The 27,063-nt window shown below is 34.9% G+C and overlaps 2 protein-coding genes across 2 annotated transcripts in view; one reads left to right on the forward strand and one right to left on the reverse strand.

Moving 5' to 3' along the window:
• The first annotated feature begins 3,986 nt into the window (after window positions 1-3,986).
• Window positions 3,987-8,627, forward strand: tmem267 (transmembrane protein 267). Its single transcript, XM_059539246.1, has 3 exons — window positions 3,987-4,111; window positions 4,765-5,157; window positions 8,250-8,627. Exons 2-3 carry the CDS (start codon window positions 4,801-4,803, stop codon window positions 8,583-8,585), a joined length of 693 nt encoding a protein of 230 aa, XP_059395229.1. The 5' UTR covers window positions 3,987-4,111; window positions 4,765-4,800; the 3' UTR covers window positions 8,586-8,627.
• A 7,993-nt stretch (window positions 8,628-16,620) lies between these two features.
• il11ra (interleukin 11 receptor, alpha) overlaps window positions 16,621-27,063 on the reverse strand; it is a 54,339-nt gene continuing 43,896 nt past the window's right edge. The window contains exons 10-12 of the mRNA XM_059538954.1: window positions 23,306-23,408; window positions 23,107-23,186; window positions 16,621-17,777 (exon numbers count right to left, since the gene is read on the reverse strand). Of these exons, the coding sequence (XP_059394937.1) occupies window positions 23,108-23,186; window positions 23,306-23,408 (182 nt within the window). The 3' untranslated portion in view covers window positions 16,621-17,777; window position 23,107. The remainder of the gene's footprint in view (window positions 17,778-23,106; window positions 23,187-23,305; window positions 23,409-27,063) is intronic.

Genomic DNA, 27,063 nt, shown 5'->3' on the forward strand with positions numbered 1-27,063 from the left:
GCATGCAAAAATACAACAAATTAATATCATACTGACATTTTTATATCAGTATCACATGTATTGTAGGTTATTTATTAGGTTATTATTGCAAATTTAATCTCAACTAAAAATTGATTTCTGAATGAGAAGTTTGTGCAGATATAGTGTAAAGTATAGTGTTTAATGTTTAAACAACAACAACAAGAAGTTGGTCATATGTTGCTCAAACTCCAAACACTATAATGATTCTTTAAACACTATCCAAATTCTAAACCCCAAAACTTGTTTTGCTGGTCCCAGGAAGATAATCAGTTGTTTGTCCTGAACAGTGACGTCTAAATAGCTCTCAACAAGGCCCCGTTTAAAAGCAATCTAGAACATGTGCTATAGAGAAATCACACCCTCGCTGTATAACACAAGACCAGAAAAAAACAGTCAGCCCGTAGTCACATAAAGGCCATGCTGACAGATGAGATTTTTAAACAAAATATCACCAATGCTCTATAAATTACAATGGCATTCATAATTTTCCCTTGTTTACATTTAACTATATTGCACTTTTCTCGTGGCAGTGTGACAGGTCAGTTATCTCATCTGGCCTTAGATCATGTCTGTATGTGATTACATTTCGGAACAGTGTTGGCATCCTAGCCTTTGTAATTACTGTGTGTGATGTAGGCTACTATGCTATTATATCCACTGTTTGTTGATTTGTATATAATTATTTACGCCCATTTAAAACGAAATATTACAAAACAGTAACAACAATGGTTACAAATCGGTGCTTATCAGGCCCAAGGATTTTTATTTTGTTATAGAAATATAGGGGTGGAAATTAGTAGCATCCTCTAAGATCACTCACGTCATCAAGTGTCAGATGATTGCAGTCTCTTTCAAGGACTGTGATAACCTCAGTTCACCCTGTCATATTGGTCTACAGTCACCGTGATAAGCTAAGCCAGATAGGACTCAGGGCTGTTAAAAAGCTCTTCTGTTGCATGAGATTCCTTAAGGACTTGAACCGATGATGAACTCTTAAAACCCCACTGACATACGCAGACAGATTTGCATGTGTATTTAGGTTAGTGATAAACTAAACCTTTTAAAGATTGACAAATACTGTATTCATAAGTAAATATATGTATAATGTTGCATAACATTCTTTCTAGTTCTGATCATAACTAAAATGTTAAATAATGAACAGCGTTAAGTTTGTTGTATCCTGAGATGTATTTATTGTTTTAGACAAATCAATATATTTTACAGTTGATATATCACAAAATATATATGATAAATTGATTTCAATATGAAATTTTGAAATATATATATTTTTTTAACAAATATTTTTCCAGCAGATGACAGCATCTTTGTTTTTATTTCCCATGTGTTAGTAAAGACATAATGTATGTACAGTATGTGGACATAGACACCCAAAGTACTCAGGATAGATAAGATTACAGTATTACACCATGGTTAAATCAACAATTTAAAGGATCAGTTTATTATACACGATTATTGGTTTAAACATTACAAAGTATTTGTGTTTATAAAATTGCATCTATTTGTTTATTTATTTTATAATAAAAAATGCAATGCAAATTTGACATAAAAAATGTTTAATTATAATTTCTATAATAGCAGGCAAAAGGTCACAATTTCCATGATAGCCATAATTGTCTGGTAGCAACACAGTAACATTCACCTAAAGACTTCACCCACTGATATTATTTAGGCTAAATTTTTACAGAAGCTATTGTCATTAATCACTATCCAGTCAAGTTAACTCCATTCATACTTTCTGTTGCAGTAATGTTTTCATTGAATTTCAATGGATGGGAGTGTATTAAAAATATCTTCATATGTGTTACAAAGATGCAATAATAAAAATGTGGTTGGATGATAATCAAAGTTCATAATACTTAGTAATCGGCTAAGTAATAAAAAAGCTAAAATTTGGATTAATAATGAAGACACAGAAAGAGTGAGAATACATTTCTTGGTGTTACAGTAGATCATAAATTATGCTCATAGCTCCATACATGACTTGTTGTGTGGAGGTATGGGCTCATACATAAAAAAAAAAAAAAAAAAAAAAATTAAACCAACTTAAATCCAAAATATATGTGTTATAGAAGAGCGCAATACAGATTGTTAAGAACAAAGGAAACAGGAATAAATCAGGAAAGCATGGAGAAACAAAAGAAAAGTCCTAGAAAACAGAACTGTAACAAATGGAAGGACATGGAAGATCTTAATGAAGATGTTTATTGCAGCATAGCTTTGACACATTACATGTATTTGGGTTCACTGGAGTTGAAATAAACACCTTTCCATTCTACAATTGATGACCTTTTGGTCCATCAGGATGTGATAATACCAAATGGTGCAAAAACAACATAACTGTTGACTTTCTTCTCTATAACAATTAAGCTATTTTGCAAATGAGTGTGTTCTAACATGCACTGTGAAGAGGAATCTGGGTGGAGGCAGTCTGTAGTTTCTTACAGAATATAGTGACACTGCGATGGACTGAGGTGTTCATCACAGGAACCTCTGGGTACATTTCAGAAGCCACATGGCTCAGTAGTTTTTTTATTGCCTCATTTTGTTTTGTATGTTTAGAGTAAAGATTAGCCTGCATTGCTGTGATGACGATCTGACCTTGTGACAAGCCAGTTTTGGTCCACTAGCCTATTCAAATGGACAACACAGAGGAAACACATTGCAACCATCGTCGTGTATACAGTGCTGTACAGTGCTATACAGACTTGAGATCTTTTTGTTGCCATATCCCCTTTCTTCTGCTGCTTTGGGTTGCTCTGCAGACAACAGTCAATAAAACTACATCAAGATGAGAGGGACATCTTATTATTACCTTAAACTTATAAAAATGATCTGCAAGGCCGACTTTTATCAAGCCGGTTCAGATGTTAATTTTCCTGGATTGGTTGTACCATTCAGAATTGCAACTGAACTGGCCATTGCCTAGTGAAGATCTTAAGTCATCTTTTAATATGTTATCATCCATGTCACATAACGGTACAAACAGAAGGGATGGGGAAGTCAGGCTTAATGGTTAGAGAGTCGGACTCGCAATCGAAAGGTTGTGAGTTTGAGTCTCGGGCCGGCAGGAATTGTAGGTGGGGGGAGTGCATGTACAGTTCTCTCTCCACCTTCAATACCACGACTGAGGTGCCCTTGAGCAAGGCATCGAACCCCCAACTGCTCCCCGGGCGCCGCAGCATAAATGGCTGCCCACTGCTCCGGGTGTGTGCTCACAGTGTGTGTGTGTGTGTGTTCACTGCTCTGTGTGTGTGCACTTCGGATGGGTTAAATGCAGAGCACAAATTCTGAGTATGGGTCACCATACTTGGCTGTATGTCACGTCACTTAAGAGTTTGAACACATTCAAACAAGTACTCACAAGGCATACGGTGCTCCAGGAACACAATGTACTGTGTGAAATTAGATAATCGCAGTAAACCTGGGGCCTTTATTGGCAAGAATTTGCACAGCGACCTCGAGAGGAGTTTTGAAATAACCATCATAGAAGAAATATGGAGATAAGAATTAGACTGTTGAAAAATCATCCGTGTTCTGTGATTAATGGTGATGTGAGATGTATAAAATTGAAAGAGAGATAAAATAATAATAATATTAATTAACCCTGAACATACATTTAAAGTGTGATTTATGTATCATTTTTTTTTATTCTTAGCACCTAGAGCATGTTTGACAGTTCAATCAGGCCTGACAGGTCAAGTGATATAAACGTGAACATCAAGGATAGAACGACAGTCTATAAGAAAGGGCAAAACAAGGCTGTAGCTGTAGTATATACAAGAAATTTAGACCTGAAGGCCATCAGTAGTCTGGTTTGAAAAAGAAAATAACAATAATAATAATAATAATAATAATAATCATAATAAGGTTTATACTTCTTCCTTTTTCAGGATCCCCTTATCTAAATTAATTAATATCTATTATTGGTTATTAGTTACCCCTGACTCGCGTTGATGTCATTTCAGTTGGACTTCAATTTATTCAATGGAACCGATTCAGTGATTCGCGAATCAAGCGAGCAGAGACGAACAGTCGGTTGTCGTCAGACCGGTGAGCTGAATGAAATGAGGTGAGAAGAGGATACTGTCTGTGTTCATACAGTCGTCTTGTGGTTTAATGTTATCCACGGTATCCGCAGTACCGGCTTAGTCTTGTATGTGAATGCTGTTATTTCGGCTAATAAATGAAGTCGTTAACACTGAGCAGTGAATTAGCTGATGAGCTAGTTAGCAGCCAAGCTAATGCTAATTTTGTAAGAATAACTCTGGCTAGACAAAGATGTCCGAGTATAATATTGATTTATGTATTCATTTCGTCGTAAAATCACAATTGCAGTGTAGTTTTGCAAGACTTAAACATTACATGCGAAATATGTCGACAGCACGCGTGACATTATAACGTACTTGAATACAATGATTTTATATTTAATGTTTTTGTTACATCATATAGTTACGCATTGCCTGTTTGTTTTGTCGCCGTTCTCTTTTCAAATTTAGGTCGTTTTAGAAAACGTCTTCGTCACATATGTCTGTTTGTGTAACGTTATATTCTGTTATTATTAATATTCTGAATGTTTAATCTGTTCATGTCATGAAAAGATTGTGTGTTCATGATGGTTAGAACTGTTTGTTAGTCAGTAGTATTATCATAGCAGTAGTCTGCTATCATAACCACATTAAACAATATCACATTTGACTTGAGTGTGCTTGTGTCTTTGAGCAGATCAGGTAGTGGACCCCTCCATGGAAGAGGCCAGCGATGAGGGGCTTCTACTCCAAGCTGGACTCCTCATCTCCTCTGAACCTGGCCGTGGAGACTGAGAAAGCTCAGGCCCTGCTCCAGACCTTCAGCACTGCCTCTCTGTTAGCCAGCGCGGGCCTGGGTGCTTTCTGCTTCCTCGCCGACCACTTTCTGACGCTCCCCTTCATCCAGCACCATCTGTGGCTCAGGGCGGTGCTCGATAACGCCGTCCACGGCATCATCGGACTCTGGTCATGGGCCATCATCATCGGTTTGAGGAAGAAAAGTGACTTCTATGAAGTCGTCTTGGCTGGGTTTCTGGCATCTATCATTGACCTGGACCACTTCTACACGGCTGGATCATTGTCACTCAAAGTGAGGCCTTTTGATTTCATATTTTATTAACATTTGAAAAATGATCATTGCACTTTTTTGAACTATTTACAACGATAAAAATCAAAGCATGAGACAATACCTTTTTTTTCCATCGCATTGCATTTTTAATATTTGAATCTAAAGATGCTTAATTGTTCTGAAAATTATGCATTTATTATTATTATATTGTAATATTTTTAAAAATATATATTTATATTTTATGTATATTATATTTTTAAACGTATATAATTACAGCCGACTAGAAAGCAACCGGATTCTGTTTGTCACGTAAATCTAACACATTTTAACATTTAATTTTCGCAAATTTTAATGAGTGAAATGAAGTATTTTCAGTACAAATCCACACAATCAGAAATTTCTGCTTGTGGGCAAAGGATTTCCTCACACAGAGTTCATATCAGGTTCAAGTTGGTCTTGCATATTCACTGTGGTGACCAACAGAAAGCTGTTCTGTTTGGAAGGGGCTTTTGTGTGAGCTATGTTTCACACATCTCTGACAAGAGATTTGCTAAATTTCAAAGAAAAAATGATGATTGCATGATGATTTCATGTCCAAGCCTTGGTTGCAAACATGCCAAGGAATATTCAAAAGGTTTGAATTAAAATATAAATAGTTTATTTTAACCAGCAAGCACAACAGTGACTCATCATCAGGTTATTATTATTATATATTTTTTTTAGTGAGACATCAGAATCTAAGCATGAACACAATAAGCTGACTGTGATCAATCCTTCTCAAGCTTCACATAAAATTGGCTTAAAATAGGTCAGTGATATTAATGAGAGGCATTTGTTTCTTTCTTTGTGCTGTTGATATCAGAATTGTAAATGTATATTATTTAAAATTGGTGTACCTTTTATCATACGAACAATTTTACTGTTTCGATTATTAAATCGGTTGTTTTAGGAAGTGGAGAGTGTCTACAACCAGTGATTTTCAACCTTTTTTGACTCGAATGCTTCCAGATGTCCAACCCAATATTTGTGTTTTAGACTATACATAAGGTATTTTTAATATTTCTTTGATTTCAGACAGATTACATCTTGATTTTATTTAAAAGAAAAAGTTTTATTCTTTTGCCATGTGTAGTGAATGCTGCTCCATCTGAAAGCACTTGAAAATACCACATTTAATAACATGTTTTTACTCAACTCACTTCATAACTTCAGTCGAGTGTTTGAAATAAATCTTTTAAGATGATGTGGCTTCTTACACAGAATAGAGGACGCACGATTTATCGCGATTTACATGTATGTATCCATATTTATTTATGCTAGTGGGCCATAGGAATGCTTGATTATGATCAACGTTGATCAATGTTCTGATGTGTGAAATTATTTTCAGGTAAATGCTATCTATGCAGTCTCTCCTATCTTCCTTCTCTGCTAATGTCTCCACTACTAAAATGACAAAATTAACAATTCGTCTAAACCTTTACAATTAATCCAGAACGCGGCAGCAAGATTAATTTTTATTGAGCCAAAAAGAATACACGTCACACCTCTGTTCATCAATTTGCACTGGCTTCCAGTAGCTGCTCGTATAAAATTCAAGGCATTGATGTTTGCCTACAAAACTACCACTGGCTCTGCACCCATTTACCTAAATTTGTTACTTCAGACTTATGTGCCCTCTAGAAGCTTGCGTTCTGCAAGTGAACGTCGCTTGATTGTGCCATCCCAAAGAAGCACAGTCACTTTTACTGACTTTTAAATTAAATGTTCCTCCTGGTGGAATGACCTCTTCAACTCAATCCGGACAGCTGAGTCCTTAGCCATCTTCAAGAATCGCCTTAAAACACATCTCTTCCATCTTTATTTGACCCTCTAACTTTAACACTCTCTATTCTAATTCTATTCTTTAAAAAAATCTAACCACCTTTCTAATCTTTTTGTATTCTGTTTTCTTTTCAATTATTATGCAATTGTGTGTGTATATATAAATTTACACACACACACACACACACACAGATATATATATATATACAGGGCGCTCTTGACTGCATTTCATGTAAATATCACTTCGCCAAATATTTCAATTATTTAAAAGGTCTGTACAGCTTACAACAGCAAAATAACCAAAACCCACAACAACACTGACCAAACAAAAAATATAATAAGCAATAGGATAAAAACAAGAGATTATTTCCATGTTTTGCCACAAAATTATGTTTTATGTACAGAAAACCCATACTCTACACATACTGTGCTATCAACTGCTCAAGCCTCTGTAACTAAGTCGAAAATGACGTTATGGAATCAGCAACGGAGGCGTTCCATGAGATGTGGAAGAAACTAACCCTATTTATAATATCATTTTAAGTAGAAAAACTGGACGAATACCTTGAAATATCATCTGATCGATGTCTTGAGGTGTGGCAACCGTAGTATAAGCAGAATAATTGACTCCGGGCCATGAAATTATTAGAAAAAATAATATTGATAATAATAATGCACACCTGATGTGTAACGGCCACGACATGAAGGGTATGTTTTATTTTTCTATTAAATTTAATATACAAATATAACATTTTGTTAAATATACATGCATGTGTGTGTATTTATATATACATAATAAATATACACAGTACACACACATTATGTGAACAATAACTTATTTTGGATGCGATTAATCGCGATTAATCATTTGACGGCACTAATAAAATTATAATAAGATGAACTCCGATAAACCATATTTGTTATGTCCATGCAAGAGCGCCCTCTGGTCTTCGGATGGAGATTTACTACTGATCACAGAACCATGCTTCCTTGACGAGATGTGCATATCAATCACAGCTAATCGTGATTGCAATTTAATTTTGATTAATTATTCAACCTTAGGATATAAAGATCATTGCTGTTATGCCTATGAACATCACATAGAGGTGGAGGCAAACTAAAGCTCGTTTTAAAAGGGGGATATTTATTAAAGAGTTACTTTGAACAAAAAGAGAGAGGAAAAATCACAACAAAACTGTACTGCAAATAATGCATATCTGCAAAGACATCAGTGCTACATTGACTGTAAAGTGATTGTCAGATAGAAAACTGAAGTTTGTGTACTTGTGCAGGATGCGGTGAATCTGCTGCACAGGCCTCCGCTGCACTGCTCCACCCTGATCCCAGCGCTCTGCTTCTCCCTGCGCCTCCTCATGTGGGCCTGCCAGCTCAAGGACTCCTGGTGCTCCCTGCCCTGGATGCTGTTCATCTCACTGGCATCGCACCACATCCGCGACGGCGTTCGGCACGGTCTTTGGGTGTGTCCGTTTGGAAACACGGCACCCATCTCTTACTGGCTGTACGTCACCATCACAGCCACTCTCCCTCACCTGTGCTCGGTGCTCATGTATCTGACCGGCACCAGAGACATGATCTCCACCAAACACGGGGTCGCCATCGACGTCTGAAACACTGGCTTGATTGTGGGCTCGTTATATATTCAATTATTATATTTTCCATTTCCATTAGTTCTTCTCTCCCTCTTTGCCATTCCAACATAATTCGTCCTTATTCCTTGAGAGATTTTCAGTACGTTTGATACTTTTAACTACTGTGTTCATTCAGGTATCAGTGTGAAATCAGGTCGTATTTACTGTGAAGACTGTGAATGTTTTAATATCTATGATGTAGATGAGGGTTGGGCGATTAAAAAATAAATAAAATAATAATTAATAATAATAATAATATATATATATATTTTCCAGGCTTTTTGTACAGTATGCTGTATATATATTTGATATAAAAATCCATTACAGAGCAAATGGGGAAAATTATATTATCGAAATTGAATCTCCATTTTGCAGTATTTTGCTAAATTTAATAATAAAAATAATTCAGAAGTAAACACTTTACTTTAGTAAGTATACTTATGTATATACTCTGAATTAGTTTTATGAAATATATATATATGAAATGTGGTTCAAAATGGAGTTCATTTTGAAAATGTAATTTCTACATTTGCTGATCTGGATTTAAATTCTCATTGTCAAGTAGATAATATTTAATGATTGTTAATATCTAATCAATTTTTTTCATAAGCATCAATAGAACCGTATGAAGTAATAAACAACACACTAGAGCTGAGAAATTTGAGTTATGAACAAACAAACAAAAATTGCTAATTCATAATTGTGAATTAATTCACTTTCTAATTTAAGATCGTGTGGTCATATTAGTGAAATTTTTGGCAAAAAAGGACCATTGTCAATAGTTTATTTGTCACATGACCAACTTGAACCTGTTGAGAAATCTGCGCAAGGAAATCTTTTGCCCTCCTGATCGCGCAACTTGATCTAATGGCAATTCGTACGTATTCTGCGAGTTGCACAATTCATATTAATTCATATGATTGATCTACGCTTCACCTTGCCCCTTAACCTGCCCGTCACTGGGGTCTAGACAAATTGTACAAATTTGTTTGTACAAGTGAGGTCGTACGAATTAGCCACCTCGTAAAATACGTACGAATTGGGCGTGAGATAGCATTGTTGATCCCGGTTGATACTGGATTTCACACATGAAAATGTGTACAGCAGTGAATGTGACCACATCTTAATGCTGAAATTAAAATTATTATTAAAATATCTGTTTTAATTCTTAAAAAGAAAGACTGTGAATCTATTAAAATAACATTTTAATAGATAAATAAAAAGTGCTTTAAAAACTAGTGCGGTCATTTATATCACTAAATGGATGTGAATGTTGGTTATTATCGCCCAGCCCTTGAAAACTTGGTCTGGATTCACTCTTACTAACTTTAAAAGCTTCAGCATTGTGTTGTCACATATAGCTTAGAGGTATAGACTTGTCTGTTCAAATAATGCCATTTTATTGCGTTTATTTTCCGAAGGAAGCCACAGACTTGATTCATGATGTGTCGTGCGTCCACTAATAGGCATTGAGAATGGATGGTGATGGTCTTTGTGCTTGTGTATTTGCAGTTGAGGATCACTGTAGATGTACTTGAAGGACGTTATTCTTTCTGTAGTGTATTTAAAAGGCAGAAAATCACTGGTAGGTCTAGTTTCACTTGGAAAAGTCCTTAACTATAAACCTTTTTAAATGGTATGGAAATACTTTGTTGTTACAAAAGATTATTGCCGACTTTATTTCCAAACCAAAGCTTTGTTTCCGTATCATTTACATGATTAAATTGAACTGTTGTTAAGTGTCTTTGTATACATGCTGCAATTTAACTTCTTTACTCAAGAGGTAGAAGAGTTTGTTTCTTCATCAAATTTGGAGAAATGTAGCATTATGTCCCTTGCTCACCAATGTATCCTCTGCAGTGAATGGATGCTGTCAAACTGCGAGTCCAAACAGCTCATAAAAACACAATATCCACACCTCTCCAGTCCATCAGTTATTGTCTTGTGAATTAAAAAGCTGTGTGTTTGTAAGAATCAAATTCATTCAGGCATTTTAACTTTCAGCTGTTATTTCAGGCCAAAATATCCGTCTATAATCCATAATAACGCTTCCTCCAGTGTTGTTCTCTTACATCAAAATCCACCTGCATATTTGTTTTGGCTTTTAAACTGTGCTTGATATGTACAAGATTACTTTTCTCTAGAATAAGTGTTATTATGGAAAGAGTAGAGTATTTCAGCCGGAAGCAACCGTTTAAAATATGAAATTCAGCACCCATTCACTGCAGAGAGATGTAATGCTACATTTCTCCAAATCTGATGAAGAAACAAACTCTACATCTTGAATGAGCTGTGCGTGAGTACATTTGAAGCAGTTGTTCATTCTTGAGTCAACTATTTCTTTCTTTCAGTTGTGTGCTCTCATAGTTGTTTTAATAAATAAAACTGGTATTAAGCAAGCAGCCACAAAGACAAAACGTGTTCAAACTGCTGTTGGGCTATAGATCTTGGAGTAAATATTCATGTTGGTGTTTTTTTTTTTTTTCAGATCAAATTAAATCAAACATTGTTCAATATTAGTGTTTACAGCACAATGTCGAGTTAATTTAGCATTGCATATGTATACTGCCACTTAAAAGTTTTGGATTATGTTCTTAGTTAATATTTTCAATATTGTAAAGGGAATATACTCTGCCTAAACATGGTAAGTTAAATCTTGTGTTTTATCATTGTTGCCCCATTTTGTCTAGATTCCCTATTCACCCAATTTCAGAAATGTTAGTTTTGTCAATGCTTGAATGGACACAAAACTAGTTGCCGTCATTATACATAAATGTTTTTAGGGAGTATGAATTGTCATGTGTTTTCGAACTTTTGACTTGTGGTGGATATCTTTTTTTTTCGTTACTACTTATTTTCAGAAGCAATGATAAAACTGTGCTTTTAGTAATTTGTTATTGTAATAAGGTTTGATTCCTAATGCTTAAGTCAGTTGTAGAGGCCTTGTCAAACCTGCAGAGGGAGATGTAGACCGACTTTATCCATGACCTTTTGTAAATTCCTTTTCATTTTATTTATTTATTTTTATTGTAATGGTTACGTTTTAAACATGTATTTTATTTATATGCTTTTTTTGCACATAATGTTGATTTGTCAATAATGTGATGTTGATTGCATAGTCAATAAATGACTGAAAGCATTATTTCTGAAAACTGTCAGTAAAGTTACACATGCTCTTCTGTTTTAATGGGTTTCTGTCTTTCATTGTTTCTGATTATTTTCACTTTGAAGCCATAATGAAGCTCTACTTTATATACTTGAAAATATCGTCTTGTCAGACATTCATATGGTGAAAAAAATAAAAAACTGAAAAGTCATGGTAGGGGAAGATGCTACCCTTAAGAGCGGTGTGCATTTCCTGGTAAACTGTAAGATTTAGAGATCTATAATTACATTTCTGCATCACACAGAATATGTAATTAAAGGGGTCGTTTATCCAAAGTGGAAAATTATGTAGTTTACTCAACATCATGTCCATTTCCCTTGAATGGTTGTTCACCTTGTCGTATTGGGGAACCCGCCCCTTTAAGAAAAGGCCATCCTGCTTTTTATTTATTTATTTATTTATGTTTTCTGTCTTAAGTGGCGGGAATCTCATCTCAACGGCTGAGGTGAGTAAGTTGGTGACTTTTCATCTGACAAATGTTCCTCGTATAAGTTTGCTTACTTGTTTCGCCAAAGCTTACGTGATTGGAATACAGTATTTTCAAGATATTTAAATATACCAAATTCTCTTCAACAACCAGACTAACTATTTAGCTAGCCACAGTTTGTTGTAAGTTAATATGCTAATTGAAGCTCAAATATGTCCACCCTGTCGGCCACTGAGAGTCGATAGGGTGGACATTCATGGTTTATCATTGTGATCGAGGATCTAATTATATTATTTATTATTATTTTTATTTTTTCCGAAGTTGAATAAATGTTTCATTGTCGTCGTGTTCTGCTTTATGTTTCCACCCCGTCATCTTGATATTTTACAATACTAACGTTATTTTAAATAATTAAATCATATCTATATAATCCAGTGAGTTATATAGCTAGGTGTGGGTGAAATTACATGCAAACAAAAAACTGCGTCCAAGTATCATTTTTCTTCATATAAGAAAAAAATATATATATTGTGTGAGTTTCTTTAAATGCAAATGGCTTACATAAAATATTTTATGTATTTATAATTTGAAAGCAAACAAACTTGTTTAGGAAAAGGACATTATACCTTTCAGAAAATATAATTTGCATCTTAATTTTGCAATGAAAATGTATTTAACTGTAACATATGTCCATGGTTTCTGCATTAAATAATGGCCCATAACTATCTAAAAAATAAAATAATAATTATAATGTGTGGGAGCTCAGCTAATATGTTTCTACAGTACTCGAGTGTCTACTATTTATGATTTGACATAAAGGGTTAGGGCTAGGTTTAGCAAATGGGAAATTAAAACCAAATGTTTGAGTATTGTGAGGGCTGAAAGGCACTCTGTAGTGATATTGAGCCAGGAAATAATAACAGAATTACATTTTTGGTTGAACTGTCTTTAATGAATGGCTTAATATCATAAATTATGAAGTCATATTGAAATTTTCCACTCAACCTATGGATGAATAATTAGTTTTGAAATGTAATTCCCAGACTATTCAGGAAATGTAAGTTTTATTATTACTTTTATTGAGTATCCTGCTGTCCACAAATCCCCCATCAACAAATAGAGAAAAAAAAAAAATATTACTATTATCAGAAGGGGAAAATATTATTAATGTCTTCAGATAATAACGATGTTAAGTTTGTTATTATCCGAAGACGATATTATTATTATTATTACAATCTAAATAATCAATTCTAATCAATTAATGCGTTAACTTGGCCAGCAAAAAAGAAGAAGCCTTTTTTATATCTCACTGTCTTTCGTCCATTGCTCAGATGATGGCCAGAACTAACCTGATTCAGTCATTAAGATCATCGCCTTGATCTGCAGCATAAATGATTGAGGTGAACGTAAATATTAGGATTATGTGATTTAAGTCAATATAACGTGTAAATCCCCACAGACTACCAATGGCCACACTCAAATATTGGAGGTATATGATTTCACCAGAGCCTTGGCCAAGTAACAGTACTTTAACTGTAGAAATTCAACAAGCTGCTAAATCCCGTGCCTGATTTTCATGATGAAATATTTGTAATATTGAGTGATTGGAAACAAACAGACGATACCAGTCACCAATCTGACCACAAACAGCCATTTTCTTCAGATAAAATAACTTTTATTTCACAAAAATATAGACAGAGGAATAATAAAACAGCTTATGTTGTACAGAGAGAAAAAAAAAAAAAAAAAAACCTGCGGACGGCTTTGAGTTCACCTTCCACTATTTGACAGGCAACAACAGTAGTCCAATACATCTGGATTTGACCATGCATGCAACATTATAAAAAATGCAGAAAGGAAGCGGGAAATATAAGCATTTTTTCTCCAAGAACCTGTCCTGCTTGAAGTATAAAGACTCTCTGTCCTGCCAGTAACAGATGATTGCTGATCGATTGGCTTGTTTGCTTTGCTTGGCCTTTCTGGAATCATGCATCAGTTTCTTTCAGCGCCAGATTGAATTTCTCTGATGCAAGAGCTGATGGTCAGTGTTGAGTGACTGTAACACACAGCCGTTAATGAGTGCGTTTACAGATGGAATCATACCACAGAGGGCTAAAAATAAAAAGAAATCAGCGGCAAGACGTGTTTCAGTGCTCAGATGATTTGCTGAAGCCGTTCTCAACAGGTCATGACCCAAACGTGCTGAATGCAAAAAATTAGATGCAACAAAACCATACAATTGTGCATATCACCAACACAAGACGCTAGCGGAATTAGATACCAAATTGCATGCTACACAAAAATATATATTTAAAAAAAAAAATCATGAATCATGAAATATGTGTTAAACAATTTGTGGAGTTTATTTTTTATGACTCCCAACTCATTTCCATATTTTAATTTAATCATTTTTGTTTACTTTATGTGACAATTTATAAGTTTTGTTTTTATGTTTATGAAGTATTCTACAATTTGGGCCATATGCTGTTCAAAATAAAATCAAACTATTTGCATTTAAAATTGTTCCTGAGCAGAATATGGCTTTATTAAAAATTTCCATATTTGAATGTAATCATTTTTGTTTGATAAACAATTTAGGCCTTTGCTGTAAAATAAAATATTATTTAATGAAATAAAATAAAATAAATTTAAGTAAAAATAAATAAAAAAATTAAAACTGGGAAAAAAAGAATCTTAAATTATTAGTTACTGGATTTTTTGTTTACTTTGTGTGATAAACAATTTTGGCCTTTACTGTAAAATGAAATGAAATGAAATAAATTTAAGTAAAAATTAGGGGGGAAAAAACAGGACCAGGAAAAACAAAATCTTAAATTACTTTTTTTACGCTCAAAAATGATTCTACAATTTAAGCCTTATGATGTTAAAAATAAAATTAATTACATTTAAAACTGGGGACAAAAACTTAAATTACTCACTTGGATGTATTATTTATTATAAATATTGGATTCCACCTTTATATCAGTTTGTTTACTTTCAATCAGCACAGGCTTTATTTCTTTTTGGAATGGATTTATCATAGGTCTTGTTGATCCGGCACATGCACAGTTTTTGATAATTTTGGCAATGTTCACTCAAAAACTGATTCACTCATAAGCTGATGCATAAGCTCAGATCAATGAGGTCTACAAGCAATCAGTTGCAAAAAGAAAAACAAAAGCTGTGATAATTAAAAGAAAACATGTATACTGAAAATGTAATCCAATATTTGGCAATAGCATAAAATTACAATAAATGTACAAGCAATTTTTTTGTATTTTTATTTTTTTGTAAATCCCCAAATCATCCATTTTTGGGGAGAGGAAATTGTTATATCCTGTGTGAGCAAAGCCAGCAAGGTTTAGTCCAATGCAATAACAGTAAAGTATTATTTTTTGGAAAGAAGAAAACCCCTTCCAGGTCAAAATGACGGGAACACAACATGAGGGTCTGTAGTGTGTTGGATGTCCCATTTAAGAGTCCTGAAACAAAACCAGTCGAGAAGCAGTGATTTACTGGATGTTGCTGATCATCATGTCAATCAAATCCAAAAATACTCTCAAACGCAGGAGCACTTTAATCAAAGCAGGGAAAGAAGAATATATGGCCGGCTAAACCAAGAGTATAGTCTCAAATATGACTGACAAAACAAAAGATTTATGCATAAATGATTCACTGTTCAATCACAATCTGACTTAAAGTGAAGTATTATCAGAGCACCAATCTCACAGGCACGTGCGTTATGAATACTACAAAAACACAAATCATCTTGCTGGTGAAACGTTAAGGCACACGAACGGCAGAGGTTATGAGCAAATGATGCAAAAATACATGAAGAAATGTACAAAAAACACCTAGCAAACATCTTCAATGAATTATAAGAATTATCAGAAAACTAAAAGCCCACTTATTGTTAGTTCAACTTTTGGTCTTTATGTAAAAATAGCTGTTATAAACAAGAAACCCGAATTATGAAACAATTTGGTGCAAAACCCAGAATAGAAATTTGTGTTTTTTAAATGTCATACAAAAAAAAAACAAAAAAAAAACAAAAAAAAAAAAAACATTTGATAAAAAAAAGTACCTATGGAAGCTTTTTTTTTCTACCACTGGACAGAGAGAGAGAGAGAGAGAGAGAGAGAGAGAGAGAGAGAGAGAGAGAGAGAGAGAAAGTAAAAAATATTTTTTTTATTTTATTTATTAATTCACTCACTCACACTTCTGACTTATTTTATTCACAATTCTGAGTTTGATAAAAAGAGTTGTGAGATATCTTCAATTCTGAGAAGTCGAGATATAAACTCACAATTACTTCTTTTTTTATTTTTTACAGAAAACTGTGAAAACGTAAACTTAGATTTGTGAGAGCGGAAAAAAGTCAGAGCTGCGAGGAAAGAAAAAAAGAGATTTTTGAGATTAAAGAAAGTCACAATTATTTTTTTTATCCCATGGATAAAAAAAAAAAAAAACTTCCATAGATACATATTCCAGACATTAACCACTTTATGTCTTTCTTTGGACAACTTTCCTCATTTTTGTTTCTTTGTATCTATAGGAAGGATACGCATACTAAAAGTTACTCATTCAATAAAATCATACATTTTAAAAGAATTACAAAAACGCATGCATCGAGCTTTATGTCACTGGAGAGCACTGTGCAACTGAACTGTATGCTGTATACAAACTATAACACATATATAAATGCATAAATGTTTAATGATATCATTTTATAGATGAGCTTCAATAGAATTTAATATTGTGAATATCTACTAGCTTCAACATAGAAACAATCAGCTTTGATCGCCTTACAGATGTGACACTGTAAGACTGATTTACATTCATGTCTCGATTCAATGCAGAGAAAATGCCGAAAAAGTCCAGAAGAAACCAAATGCATTTATGGCATTGAAGCGAGTTCGTAACCGTCGCTGGCGTTTACGGTCAAGACATGAACTCCGAGGCTGATGTCATGGTGAAATGCATTTTACGGGAGTTTATGAGCAAGAAAGCGATGCTTTAGATGCCACATCTGGCTGGGAACTAACCAGACGAAGCCAATCAACTGCAGATGTGTCTGTCCACCAGTTTTGAGCGCAGCTTTCTGAGAAGAAACCTCGCAGGAAGAAAGACAAAGCAGTGTTTGTCTCTCCACAGAAAGACTACGCTTCCTTCGCCAACCTTCTGTCTTCCAAAGATAGCAGCTGTCTAAAGGTTACAGAGTGTCTTTTTCGCCACTTTCTCCATAATGCCCCGTATGCTGCGTGTGTCCGGGCAAGTGCCTTTTCACAGAACAGCGTGTGTCAGAAGTGGAGTCCAGTAGAGCGCGGGTGATACGGGAAGGAAAAGAGCAATACAAAAATATGCTTTTCATTGTCCAAGAATTTGCTATGAAAGGAGAAAGGAAATCCTTTTGTTTTTTTCCATTGCATTGTGCTACATTGGAGACTGTTCATGTTCACAGTTCACTGGACTCAGAGAGAGGAGAGGTGGATTGTGGGTAATGGAGTCTGTCAGTGGTGCTGATTCCCTATACTGATGCCCTATGAGGGCCGAACTGGAGACGGCCGGCTTCTCAAATCTAGAGGTAAACAACAAAATCAAACTCTTTTAGAGCAGCGGTTCCGTAACAAAACACTGTCAAATTTTCAAAAAAAAAAAAACTAGAGTTCAACATTTTGGGGTGAGCACGAAATACATATTTTTTACTCAGTAAGGACGTGTTCATGTTATCAAAAGTGACATTAAAGATATTTTATAGCATTACAAAAGATTTCTGTCAAATAAAGGCCATTCTTTTGATTTATTGTGGTTTCTCGCTTTTTTTTTTTAAATAATCAGCATATTAGAATGATTTTTTGAAGGATCATGTGACACTGAAGACTGGAGTAATGATACTGAAAATACAGCTTTGATCACAGGAATAAATTTAATTTGACAATATATTCAAATAGAAATAAGTTATTTTAAATTTTAATAATATTTCACAATTTTACTGATTTTACGGTATTTTTGATCAAATAAATACAGCTTTGATGAGCAGAAGAGACTTCTTTCAAAACCATTCAAAATCGTACTGACCCCAAACTTTTGAACAGTAGTGTGTTGTATAGATGTATATGTGTTGTGTATTTTATATTTGCTTTGAACATGATATTTATATTGTCCTAAAACTTCTGTTTAAATAATAAAATACTACTACTACTACTACTGTTAAATAAATAACTTAAAAAAAAAAAAAAACATTGGAAAAGTTTGTGCAGACATAAAATTTGTATAATCATTTATCCATCCTCATGTCTTGTGAAGCATGAATGCTGTTTTATAAAAAAAAAAAAAAACCTTCCGTAAACAGCATACATACTTGGAATGACATGAGAGTAAGTAAATAATGACAATGTTCATTTTCCTTCACCTATTAATTATTACATCATGTGGGAGAGTCAATAAGTTTACAGACTAATATAGAGCAGACGTCTCTCATATAAATCATCATGTTTACATCTTCACATTTTCCCACTTGTCAAAAATTCAGATCTAAAGATAAATGAAAAGTTGCAAAGTTCAAAGTGAACACAAGCTGTTTACGTCTTCATCTTAAGTTTTTTGCTAGACTGATTTACAACGTTCAAAGCTCGTAAAAAGTCGACTGTAAGTTAGCTATTACTGTAAATGGACCGTGCTATCAGGGGTGCAAACAGCGCGCTTTTCGGCGGCTCTCGCTTTTTTCACGGCCGTCTGGGTGACTTGTGTGAATCGTGCAGATCCGAAGAATTTTTTTTCCGGAGGGTGGGGTGGGGGGGTGTGTCTGAGAGTCTGAGAGTGTCGGATTATAATTTCACCATCAGTAATTCAGGATTGCCTCCACCAAAAAAGTAAATGAGCAAATCAGATCACTGCGCGCCAAAATAGCACCGGTATGCGCGCTGGTGTGAACCACTATGTTTCTTCTCGCTGGGGTATATCTGCCACTGCAGCATTATTTCTCCCTGAGACCCGAGTTCGGCGCTGCGCCTTCCCGTTTTACTGGAAACTGGTGAGATCATCAATGATTGGAGGTACGGATATTTTTGGTTTATAATGTTATGTAATCTACTAGTCATGTAATTTATTAAACATTTTAACTAGGCCGAGGTAATATGTTGTGTGTCTGTGTGTAACCTGCTATCAGTACAATTTAGCTACATCAAGTTCACATGTACAGACCTAACGTTAGTGCTAGCTAGCAGATCAAATTATGGATGGCTGTAGCTACATAGAAAAAGTTGTTAGGCTCGAAATTACAACCATTTTGGTCGCATGTGCTCGTGAAAAATGTAATCCGTGATCCGTCGATATATACGGTAACCTAAAAATATATTCAGGAGTAAGTTACTGCTAATTTGTGCGAGTGCAAATAATGGTTGTGGTGCTAACGTTACCTGTTTCATTTTGTAAGCCATCAGTAAAAGAGGTAGAACACGCCAATGCTGATAGTTAGGATGTTTTATTAATATTAATTAGGGCTGGGGAAATTAACGCATTAATCTTTGCGATTAATTTGAAATGTTTAATGCGTTAAAAAAAACGCATTTAACACAGGACTTTTTTTTGCCTCGTTTTAATGATTTCCTGTTGCGGCTGCTATTGAAAAGCAGAAAATATGTGGATCGGGTTTCATTCTCGCGCAGCTTTCATGTTGTGTGTGTCTGTGTGTGTGTGTGTCGGCCATAGGTGTCGGCGCGCTGCGCTCTCTGCTCAATGTCCGACTCCGTGTTTGCGCTGCGCGTTCTGCTCTGTCGTTCACGGCCCAAACGCTCCAATCATGTACCGATCAAGCACTGGAAAAGCAAAGTCTGCTCAAATAAGGTGACATTTCTCTGTAGACTTCTGTTTGCTGAGCTGGTATAGTCATGCTGGGCAACAATGTTAAAGGAATAGTTCACCCAAAAATTAAAATTCTGTCATTTTCTCTCCCTCAAGTTGTTCCAAACCTGTATTATTTCCTTTCTTCTGCTAAACACAAAAAAAGGTATTTTAAAAAAGGTTTGTAATTAAACAGTTGCTGGTCCCCATTGACTTCCATAGTATTTTTTTTTCCTACTATGGAAGTCAATAATGGGGTCCATCAGTTGTTTGGTTACCGACTTTCTTCAAAATATCTTCTTTTGTGTTCAAGTGCAGAGAAGGCCAAGACCACTGCTCTGGCCGAAGAGAGGCAGACACGTCTCAAACATGTTGATAAGAAAATTAATGCAGCCAGACGCAAGGCCCTGGATACGTTGCAGGAGGTAGCCAGGAAGCATGGCTGGAGTGGCCATTGGGCATACCGGCATTTGCCCGGTGGGCCGAAGTGCTTTTTGGGCCGATATATAAATGGTCCATAAAATTTGTACATCGGCGGCCCATTCATTTTGTTTTGTTTGGCTTAATTGGCGGCGCTGGGTTTGTGCCGGTGTAATGCATTGGTCAAAGTCAGTGTTAGTTTTTTTTTCTGACAGACCCGCCCATGAAAGGCCCATTGGCTCTTTTCTTGATTGACACTGGGCTGGCCCAATCACAACTTTAAACGAGTGAACGAGCGGCAGCAGTGTCAGTGTGTATCTGTAAAAAAAGATGGAGAGGAAACGCAAGGAATGTGCAGATAAATAGCGTGAAAAAATAGAACCAGGCCCTTAAAGCAGACACTGTAAACTGTGTCAAAATATATGTTTTCTGACCTTCATCAGCTCCTGTGGCAGATGATGATAGTGAGGACGGAGGATCAGGAGAGAGATGGGAAAGTGTAGAGCCTGTGGTAAGCATAACTACTTTCAAAACACTTAGGCCATGTCATGAGTGTAGATTATTTCCACATCTGAATAGTTGACGATTACCGCAATTCACTAGAAATTTAATAAGAGACGTTTGTAAACCATGTTTTCTGCCAAAATAAAAGCTTGATGCAGTTTGCGTCAAAATAAAAGATCATGTGCTTATCTCTTTCAAGTATAGAAATTGGTACAACTAATTAAGAAAGTTTCCTTTATTTTTTTGTGCCTTTGTTTTACAAAATATGGCTATTACTGTCATTGGATTAATATTATAACTATTATTATGGATAGGTGTAATGTAAATAGACACTGTAACTAAAAGAGGTTTGAATTTTTCTTTGTTTAATTTGCACACTGAATATGGGTTTGAGCTTTTAATTTTGAACTCTCAAAGTGCACCAGATTAATGAATTTAACATTAAAATGCACAAAATTTTCTCACGGGGAGGCATGCCCCCGAACCCCCCTAGAGGACCGAGGACACACCACCATAGTTTTAACAAAAATCCTGTAAGAAACACTGGTATTGCTATGCCAGAGTCGCTTATAGCTTGTTTTAGGATTCACCGCTGTGGAGTATAGTTCAACTGTATTAATAAATATACAATTTTGACTTATTTCATCTGTTAACTCTCACTCGTTCCTATACTCACTCATTACATGGCATTAGTGGTTTTAATGAATAGGAGTTGGTATGCATATAATTAAGGGCGTGCAAAGATGGGTGGTGTTTATGATCATATAGTGGGCCGGTCTTGGCAAAAATGCCGGGCCGATTTTTTGTCCCAGTCCAGCCCTGTCAGGAAGAAGAGGAAGTTGGAGTAAAGCAAGAAGATAGTTCAATGAGAGTTTATGTTTCGGAATAAAAAATGAAATTGAATATTACAAATTAGCGTCTGTGTATTTTGATTTTATAGAATTTCATTTTAGTCTGTGCCTATGGGGTGGCCTGGGGATGGCAGGGGTTGGTGGCAATGTAAGTATCTGGATATTTGCCGTTGGGCGGGGCTTCGATTACCTCTCTCTTTTTTGACCATACATGTGTTTGCACCCCTGGCTATAAACCACAGTTTTGGTCCTAATCAAAAGCTTCACGTTTTTATATGAGTTAAATACAATCATCACTCCTCTTTGAGAGCTCCTGTACTCACATACAACCTCTTTCATACAACACCAGCAAAAACTATTTATATCAATCATAGATAAACATTCCTATGGAAATTAAGTTCCATGTCAATCACTAAGCTCCGCCCTCTTTGTTAACATTACTCACTTAAACGAGCAGAATGAGCCATTTCTACAATGCATTCACTATTTTAATGTGAACTCTTTAGATGCTATTGACACTAACATGACATAAATTGATATTTTAATCACTTGAAGTTGAGTTATTTGTGTTATTTTAAAAATAGGTCTCTATTTTTAACAACTTAGTTGAGGTAGGATGCTAAATAAATACAGAAACAGAGGTATTTGTCTTTACGCGTTTGTAAATTACTGTCTCCACACCAGTCCTGTGGTCTATCAGCAAACCACATTAAATTACGCTACAGACAGAGTGCGCTATTTAAAAGCAGTGACTCAGCAACAACATAAACAACACACTCGCATGTTGACAGTGATTTACAAACATAAAACATCTCAAGTCACTAATATTACTTATTCAGAATTATCGGATTAAGCTGGTTCTTGTTCAGAGCTGCAAGATGCCAAAACATTTCTTGTGTCAAGTATCAGCAGTGACAATTATATTCCATACACACCTCAAACAGTCATTTAGGGGATTCACTCCCACATTTATATGCTGTTCTCACTCAGAATTTGCAGTGTGTATGTGACCTTTTGATGGTTTCCATTCAGAATGGATTTTTTTGAATCTAAGGAAAAGTCTAGTAGTCTAGCTGGTTTTGTTGACTGCATTTTTGACTGAGTTTGTTTTCTGTGCAGTAAAAATAGAGGACAGCCAACCAATGATAAATCAACTCAGTATCAACTCAGTAGCCATAAATGGATTGTTTAGCATGCTTTCTCTTCCAAACTGTTTAAACTGAGATGGGCCAATCGCCAAAACAGCAGACGGGGGGAATGTCAGAATGGAGACGGGCTCCGCCAGCTTACTTTAGACCGGTATGGATTTCATCTTCACCATGGAAGCCAATTCTTCTTTCTTCACATTGTCCTGTTTTCTTTGTCTGACCCTATAAAGGGAACAATTAAGAGATCCGATAACAGGTTGTCTCATGTCTCTGTCAAATTGTTGCAAACTGTTTGTATGGATTTATTTATGAGATTTAGATAAATGAAGCACAATTTTTACCGTAGAAGTGCGATGATGGTTAATAACACAGCCACCATGAACGCTGCAAACAGCCCCAACAAAATCAACAGTCCGAGGCTTCCGTTCTGGTGTAATGATGAATCTGAGGCAAAAACAAAACATAATGAAACACAAAGCAATGCACACACACACACATACACAAAACAACACATCATAAAATACAAATAAACCTAACAAAAAAAGCCCCAACACAAAACACATATAAATAAAAACATGACACAAATAAACAAAACAAAAAACAATGCAAAAACACAAAACAATACAATTAAAACACACAAATAAATACAACACAGAACATAAAACAAAACAGAAATAAACAAAAATAGCACAAACAACAGAAAAACAACAACACAACACAAATAAACAAAAAATAGAACACTACAACAACACAAAACAAAAAGTAGAACACAAACATAACATACAACAAGTAAACAAAACACAAAGCAACACAAATAAAACAACTCAAAAAGAAAGAACACACAAATAATCAAAATAAACAAAAACAATACAACACAAAACATGTAAACAAAATACAAATCAAAACAGAAAACAACCCAAATAATCAAAAAACGAATAAACAAAACAGAAATAAAATGCAATAAAAAATGGTAACAAAAAAAAACAACGAAAAGCAACACAAAACAAAAAAACAAATGAAGTGAACAAATGAACAAAATGAAACAAAACAACAAATATGAAGAAAAATTGACAAATATTATTTTGTGATTGTAATTTTTTTGTAAATATTACTGTTGAAGCATTTATTAAACTAGTTTTAAAAAAGAAAGAAAAACTAAATATTAATTAAAATAATAATGTGTCCATCTTTATTCACTTCCTAAGGTGATTAAAAGTTATTTTGTCATTTTTTAGCATACAGTGCTCCAGAATTGAAGATATTCTTATGTGTGAGTGTGTGTTTATATATATATATATATATATATATATTAGGGGTATGCAGCGAAGCCAGTATTTGTATCTGTATTCAGGCGGAGTAGGCGGAGCTTGAACCGGATCTTCGTACAATTATAGTTGCTAAGATCGTTATGGTTTTAGAGACTTTGTTTTTTTCATAGTTATCACTGAACAAATATGCGGTTTAACTAAAAAAAAAATTAATGATTATAACATTTAGTCGAAGTTGATATCCTTGTATACATACAGTCGGCATCTAGTCATAGCTGGGGGCGTGGCGAGGGCGGAGTCGGCGTGGGGGAAAACACAGCGAACATCGCATGTATCTGAATGACAAAAATGCATATATTGAGTGCTCATTCCCAGAGACGCGTAGAACAATTTTAGTCTCTTTTAACTTTAATATTCATATACACTACTCCATATCGATATTTGATCCATTTTACAGCACTATTGTAGATGTATTTATTCAAAAATAGCCAAATTCCGTGACGTTCTGCTTTATACAGCAAATTCTATTTTTGACTGGATTCCGCGATTCCATCGTTTCGCAAACACAGACGGGGTGAATTTATGAATGAAAGTGTAAAAGTTCTGACACAAAACTACGTTTTTACGTGTCCACCCGCTTTTTTAAGTGGGTAAACGGGTTTATGTTCGACACTAGGCTAACGTTACATAGTTTTGATTAAGGTAGAATGATAAGGCTAATTATATATACATGCCACTTTCTGAAACAACCTTACACAGTTTTGATAGCGTTAATAATGAACACAATGTTAACATAGCCTGCCTGTGATGAATGCCGACTGCATACATACACATTAATCTTGGGATTTCCATAACTTCCCTTGATCATCCTCACAACTTATTGCTTGTAGCCATTTTGTCATCCTTTCCGGTTCTGTATGTTTATTAGGAATGATGTAGAACTTTATTTCATAATTTGTTAGTTTATTGGAGGTACAGAAAATGACACAACAACTCTTCGGCATGATTGTCCCGTGTATTTCAATTGGCGCCAACGCAATGTTTTCCCCCACGGGCTAAATTCACATCACGTGACGGGCGTTCCCAGACCAACCGTCTGTATCTATCGACAAAGTTTCGAGCGCGAGCTCGAGTCCCATTTTGGGGACCTTTCGTGATCCATAAATATTTAAATATCTTCTAATTAAAACAGTAAAGGTTCCTATGCAGTTTAGAAATATGTAAATCAAATGCATGGAAAAAGGCAAGTGCAACACTGCTATTTCATTTATGCTTATTTAATTTATAAAATTTACACTCATTTACTTTACACAATTGCTACTGCATTGTAATATTAGAGGTTTATGTAAATCAACATGATTTCCTTTGGCTCACCGGTTCCTGCGCAGTTTAACAAAGAAGGCTAGCTATTTTCTCTTAAGTAATTTTCAGGTCTAGAAAAGTATGGAAAAAATGAAAGAGTATGGAAAAATATTTGGACTTCGACTATTTGTCCTATTCAGTGTTCTTAAGTATAAAATTAATTTCTAAAAATAAATAATTTCTAAAAATAAATAGATCATACAAATAGAGAGCTTTCATGTCAAACGTTTAGTAATCGTCTGAACACGACTGAATTAATTCAAGACGCACTTTTTCATAACGCATAAATCTTTAAGCAGTCTTAAGTCTTTTTTGAACTTCACTAAACAAATGTGCATGTGCCACACAAACTGGCAAAAGATAAAGAAGCAAACATGTATGCCTAGTAGAAAATATATCTGTATCTAAGCTGATTATTAGCCTACTCTTGACAGAGAGCTGCTTTGGTTTATGAGAGGCGCGCAGAGAGGGCAACACGACTGTTTGATTGATGAGCGCGCAGTGCTTATTCCATTCATTCATGTATAATTTCCTAGCCTATAAGGTTTACATCATTGCCTTTTAAATATACACAAATAGTAGAACATGTATGATGTATTATTTTAGTTGATATTACTCTTGCCAAGCTCTGATTTCTGAGAGATGCACAGAGAGGCAACAGCAATGCCTGTACATGCCTTTGTGCTATTTACACAATGTTAACGTTTTTTTTTTTTTCAAGTTTGTAGGTGTCAAGGTACAGAAACTGAATAATTAAATGTAAAATAGCACTGGATAGTCTTCAATGTCAAAATGAAATATACAATCAAACCAAAATTTATTCAGAAACCTTCAACATTTCTCACATTATTACAGTATATTTGCTATCGCTTGTATAATGGTTATAAAATATGACAAGAACTTAGAGTTTAACTGTGTCAGAACAAATTTGTCTTGATAATGTATGTAATGGATTACAATCAAAACTACAGACAACTGTTATTATGACAATATTTACACTACCATCAATACTTTGTTGAACAATTACTAAGCAATGCTTAATTTTGTAACTGTGGTGTGAAAAGGTTGCATTAGCAATTCAGAAAAAAAAACAGATAAGCAATACATGGTGCTTTATAAGGTGCTGAATAATTTTTGATATACAATAATCAATTTCACTAGTAGTTCACTGTATGAAGATTCTTTGGGTATAATATGTCACAGTTCACTTAATTTTGCTATACTCACTTACATAAATATATAGTGTCCTGTACCTACTAGTCAAATATATAAAAAATTATATCTGGTGTCTGAATAATTTTTGGTTTGACTGTACATTAATTCTTGTTAAAACTACAAATTAATTCAGTCAAGAGCAGTGTGTGATTTTCTTTAATTTTCTTGGATTAACATTACAGCAGCTAGAAGCTAAATTAGGCGCGGTCACTTTAAGAGACGATGAACGCATCCAATATAATACACATCCCATT

The sequence above is a fragment of the Carassius carassius genome, chromosome 45, assembly GCF_963082965.1.
Source record: "Carassius carassius chromosome 45, fCarCar2.1, whole genome shotgun sequence".
NCBI lineage: Eukaryota > Metazoa > Chordata > Actinopteri > Cypriniformes > Cyprinidae > Carassius > Carassius carassius.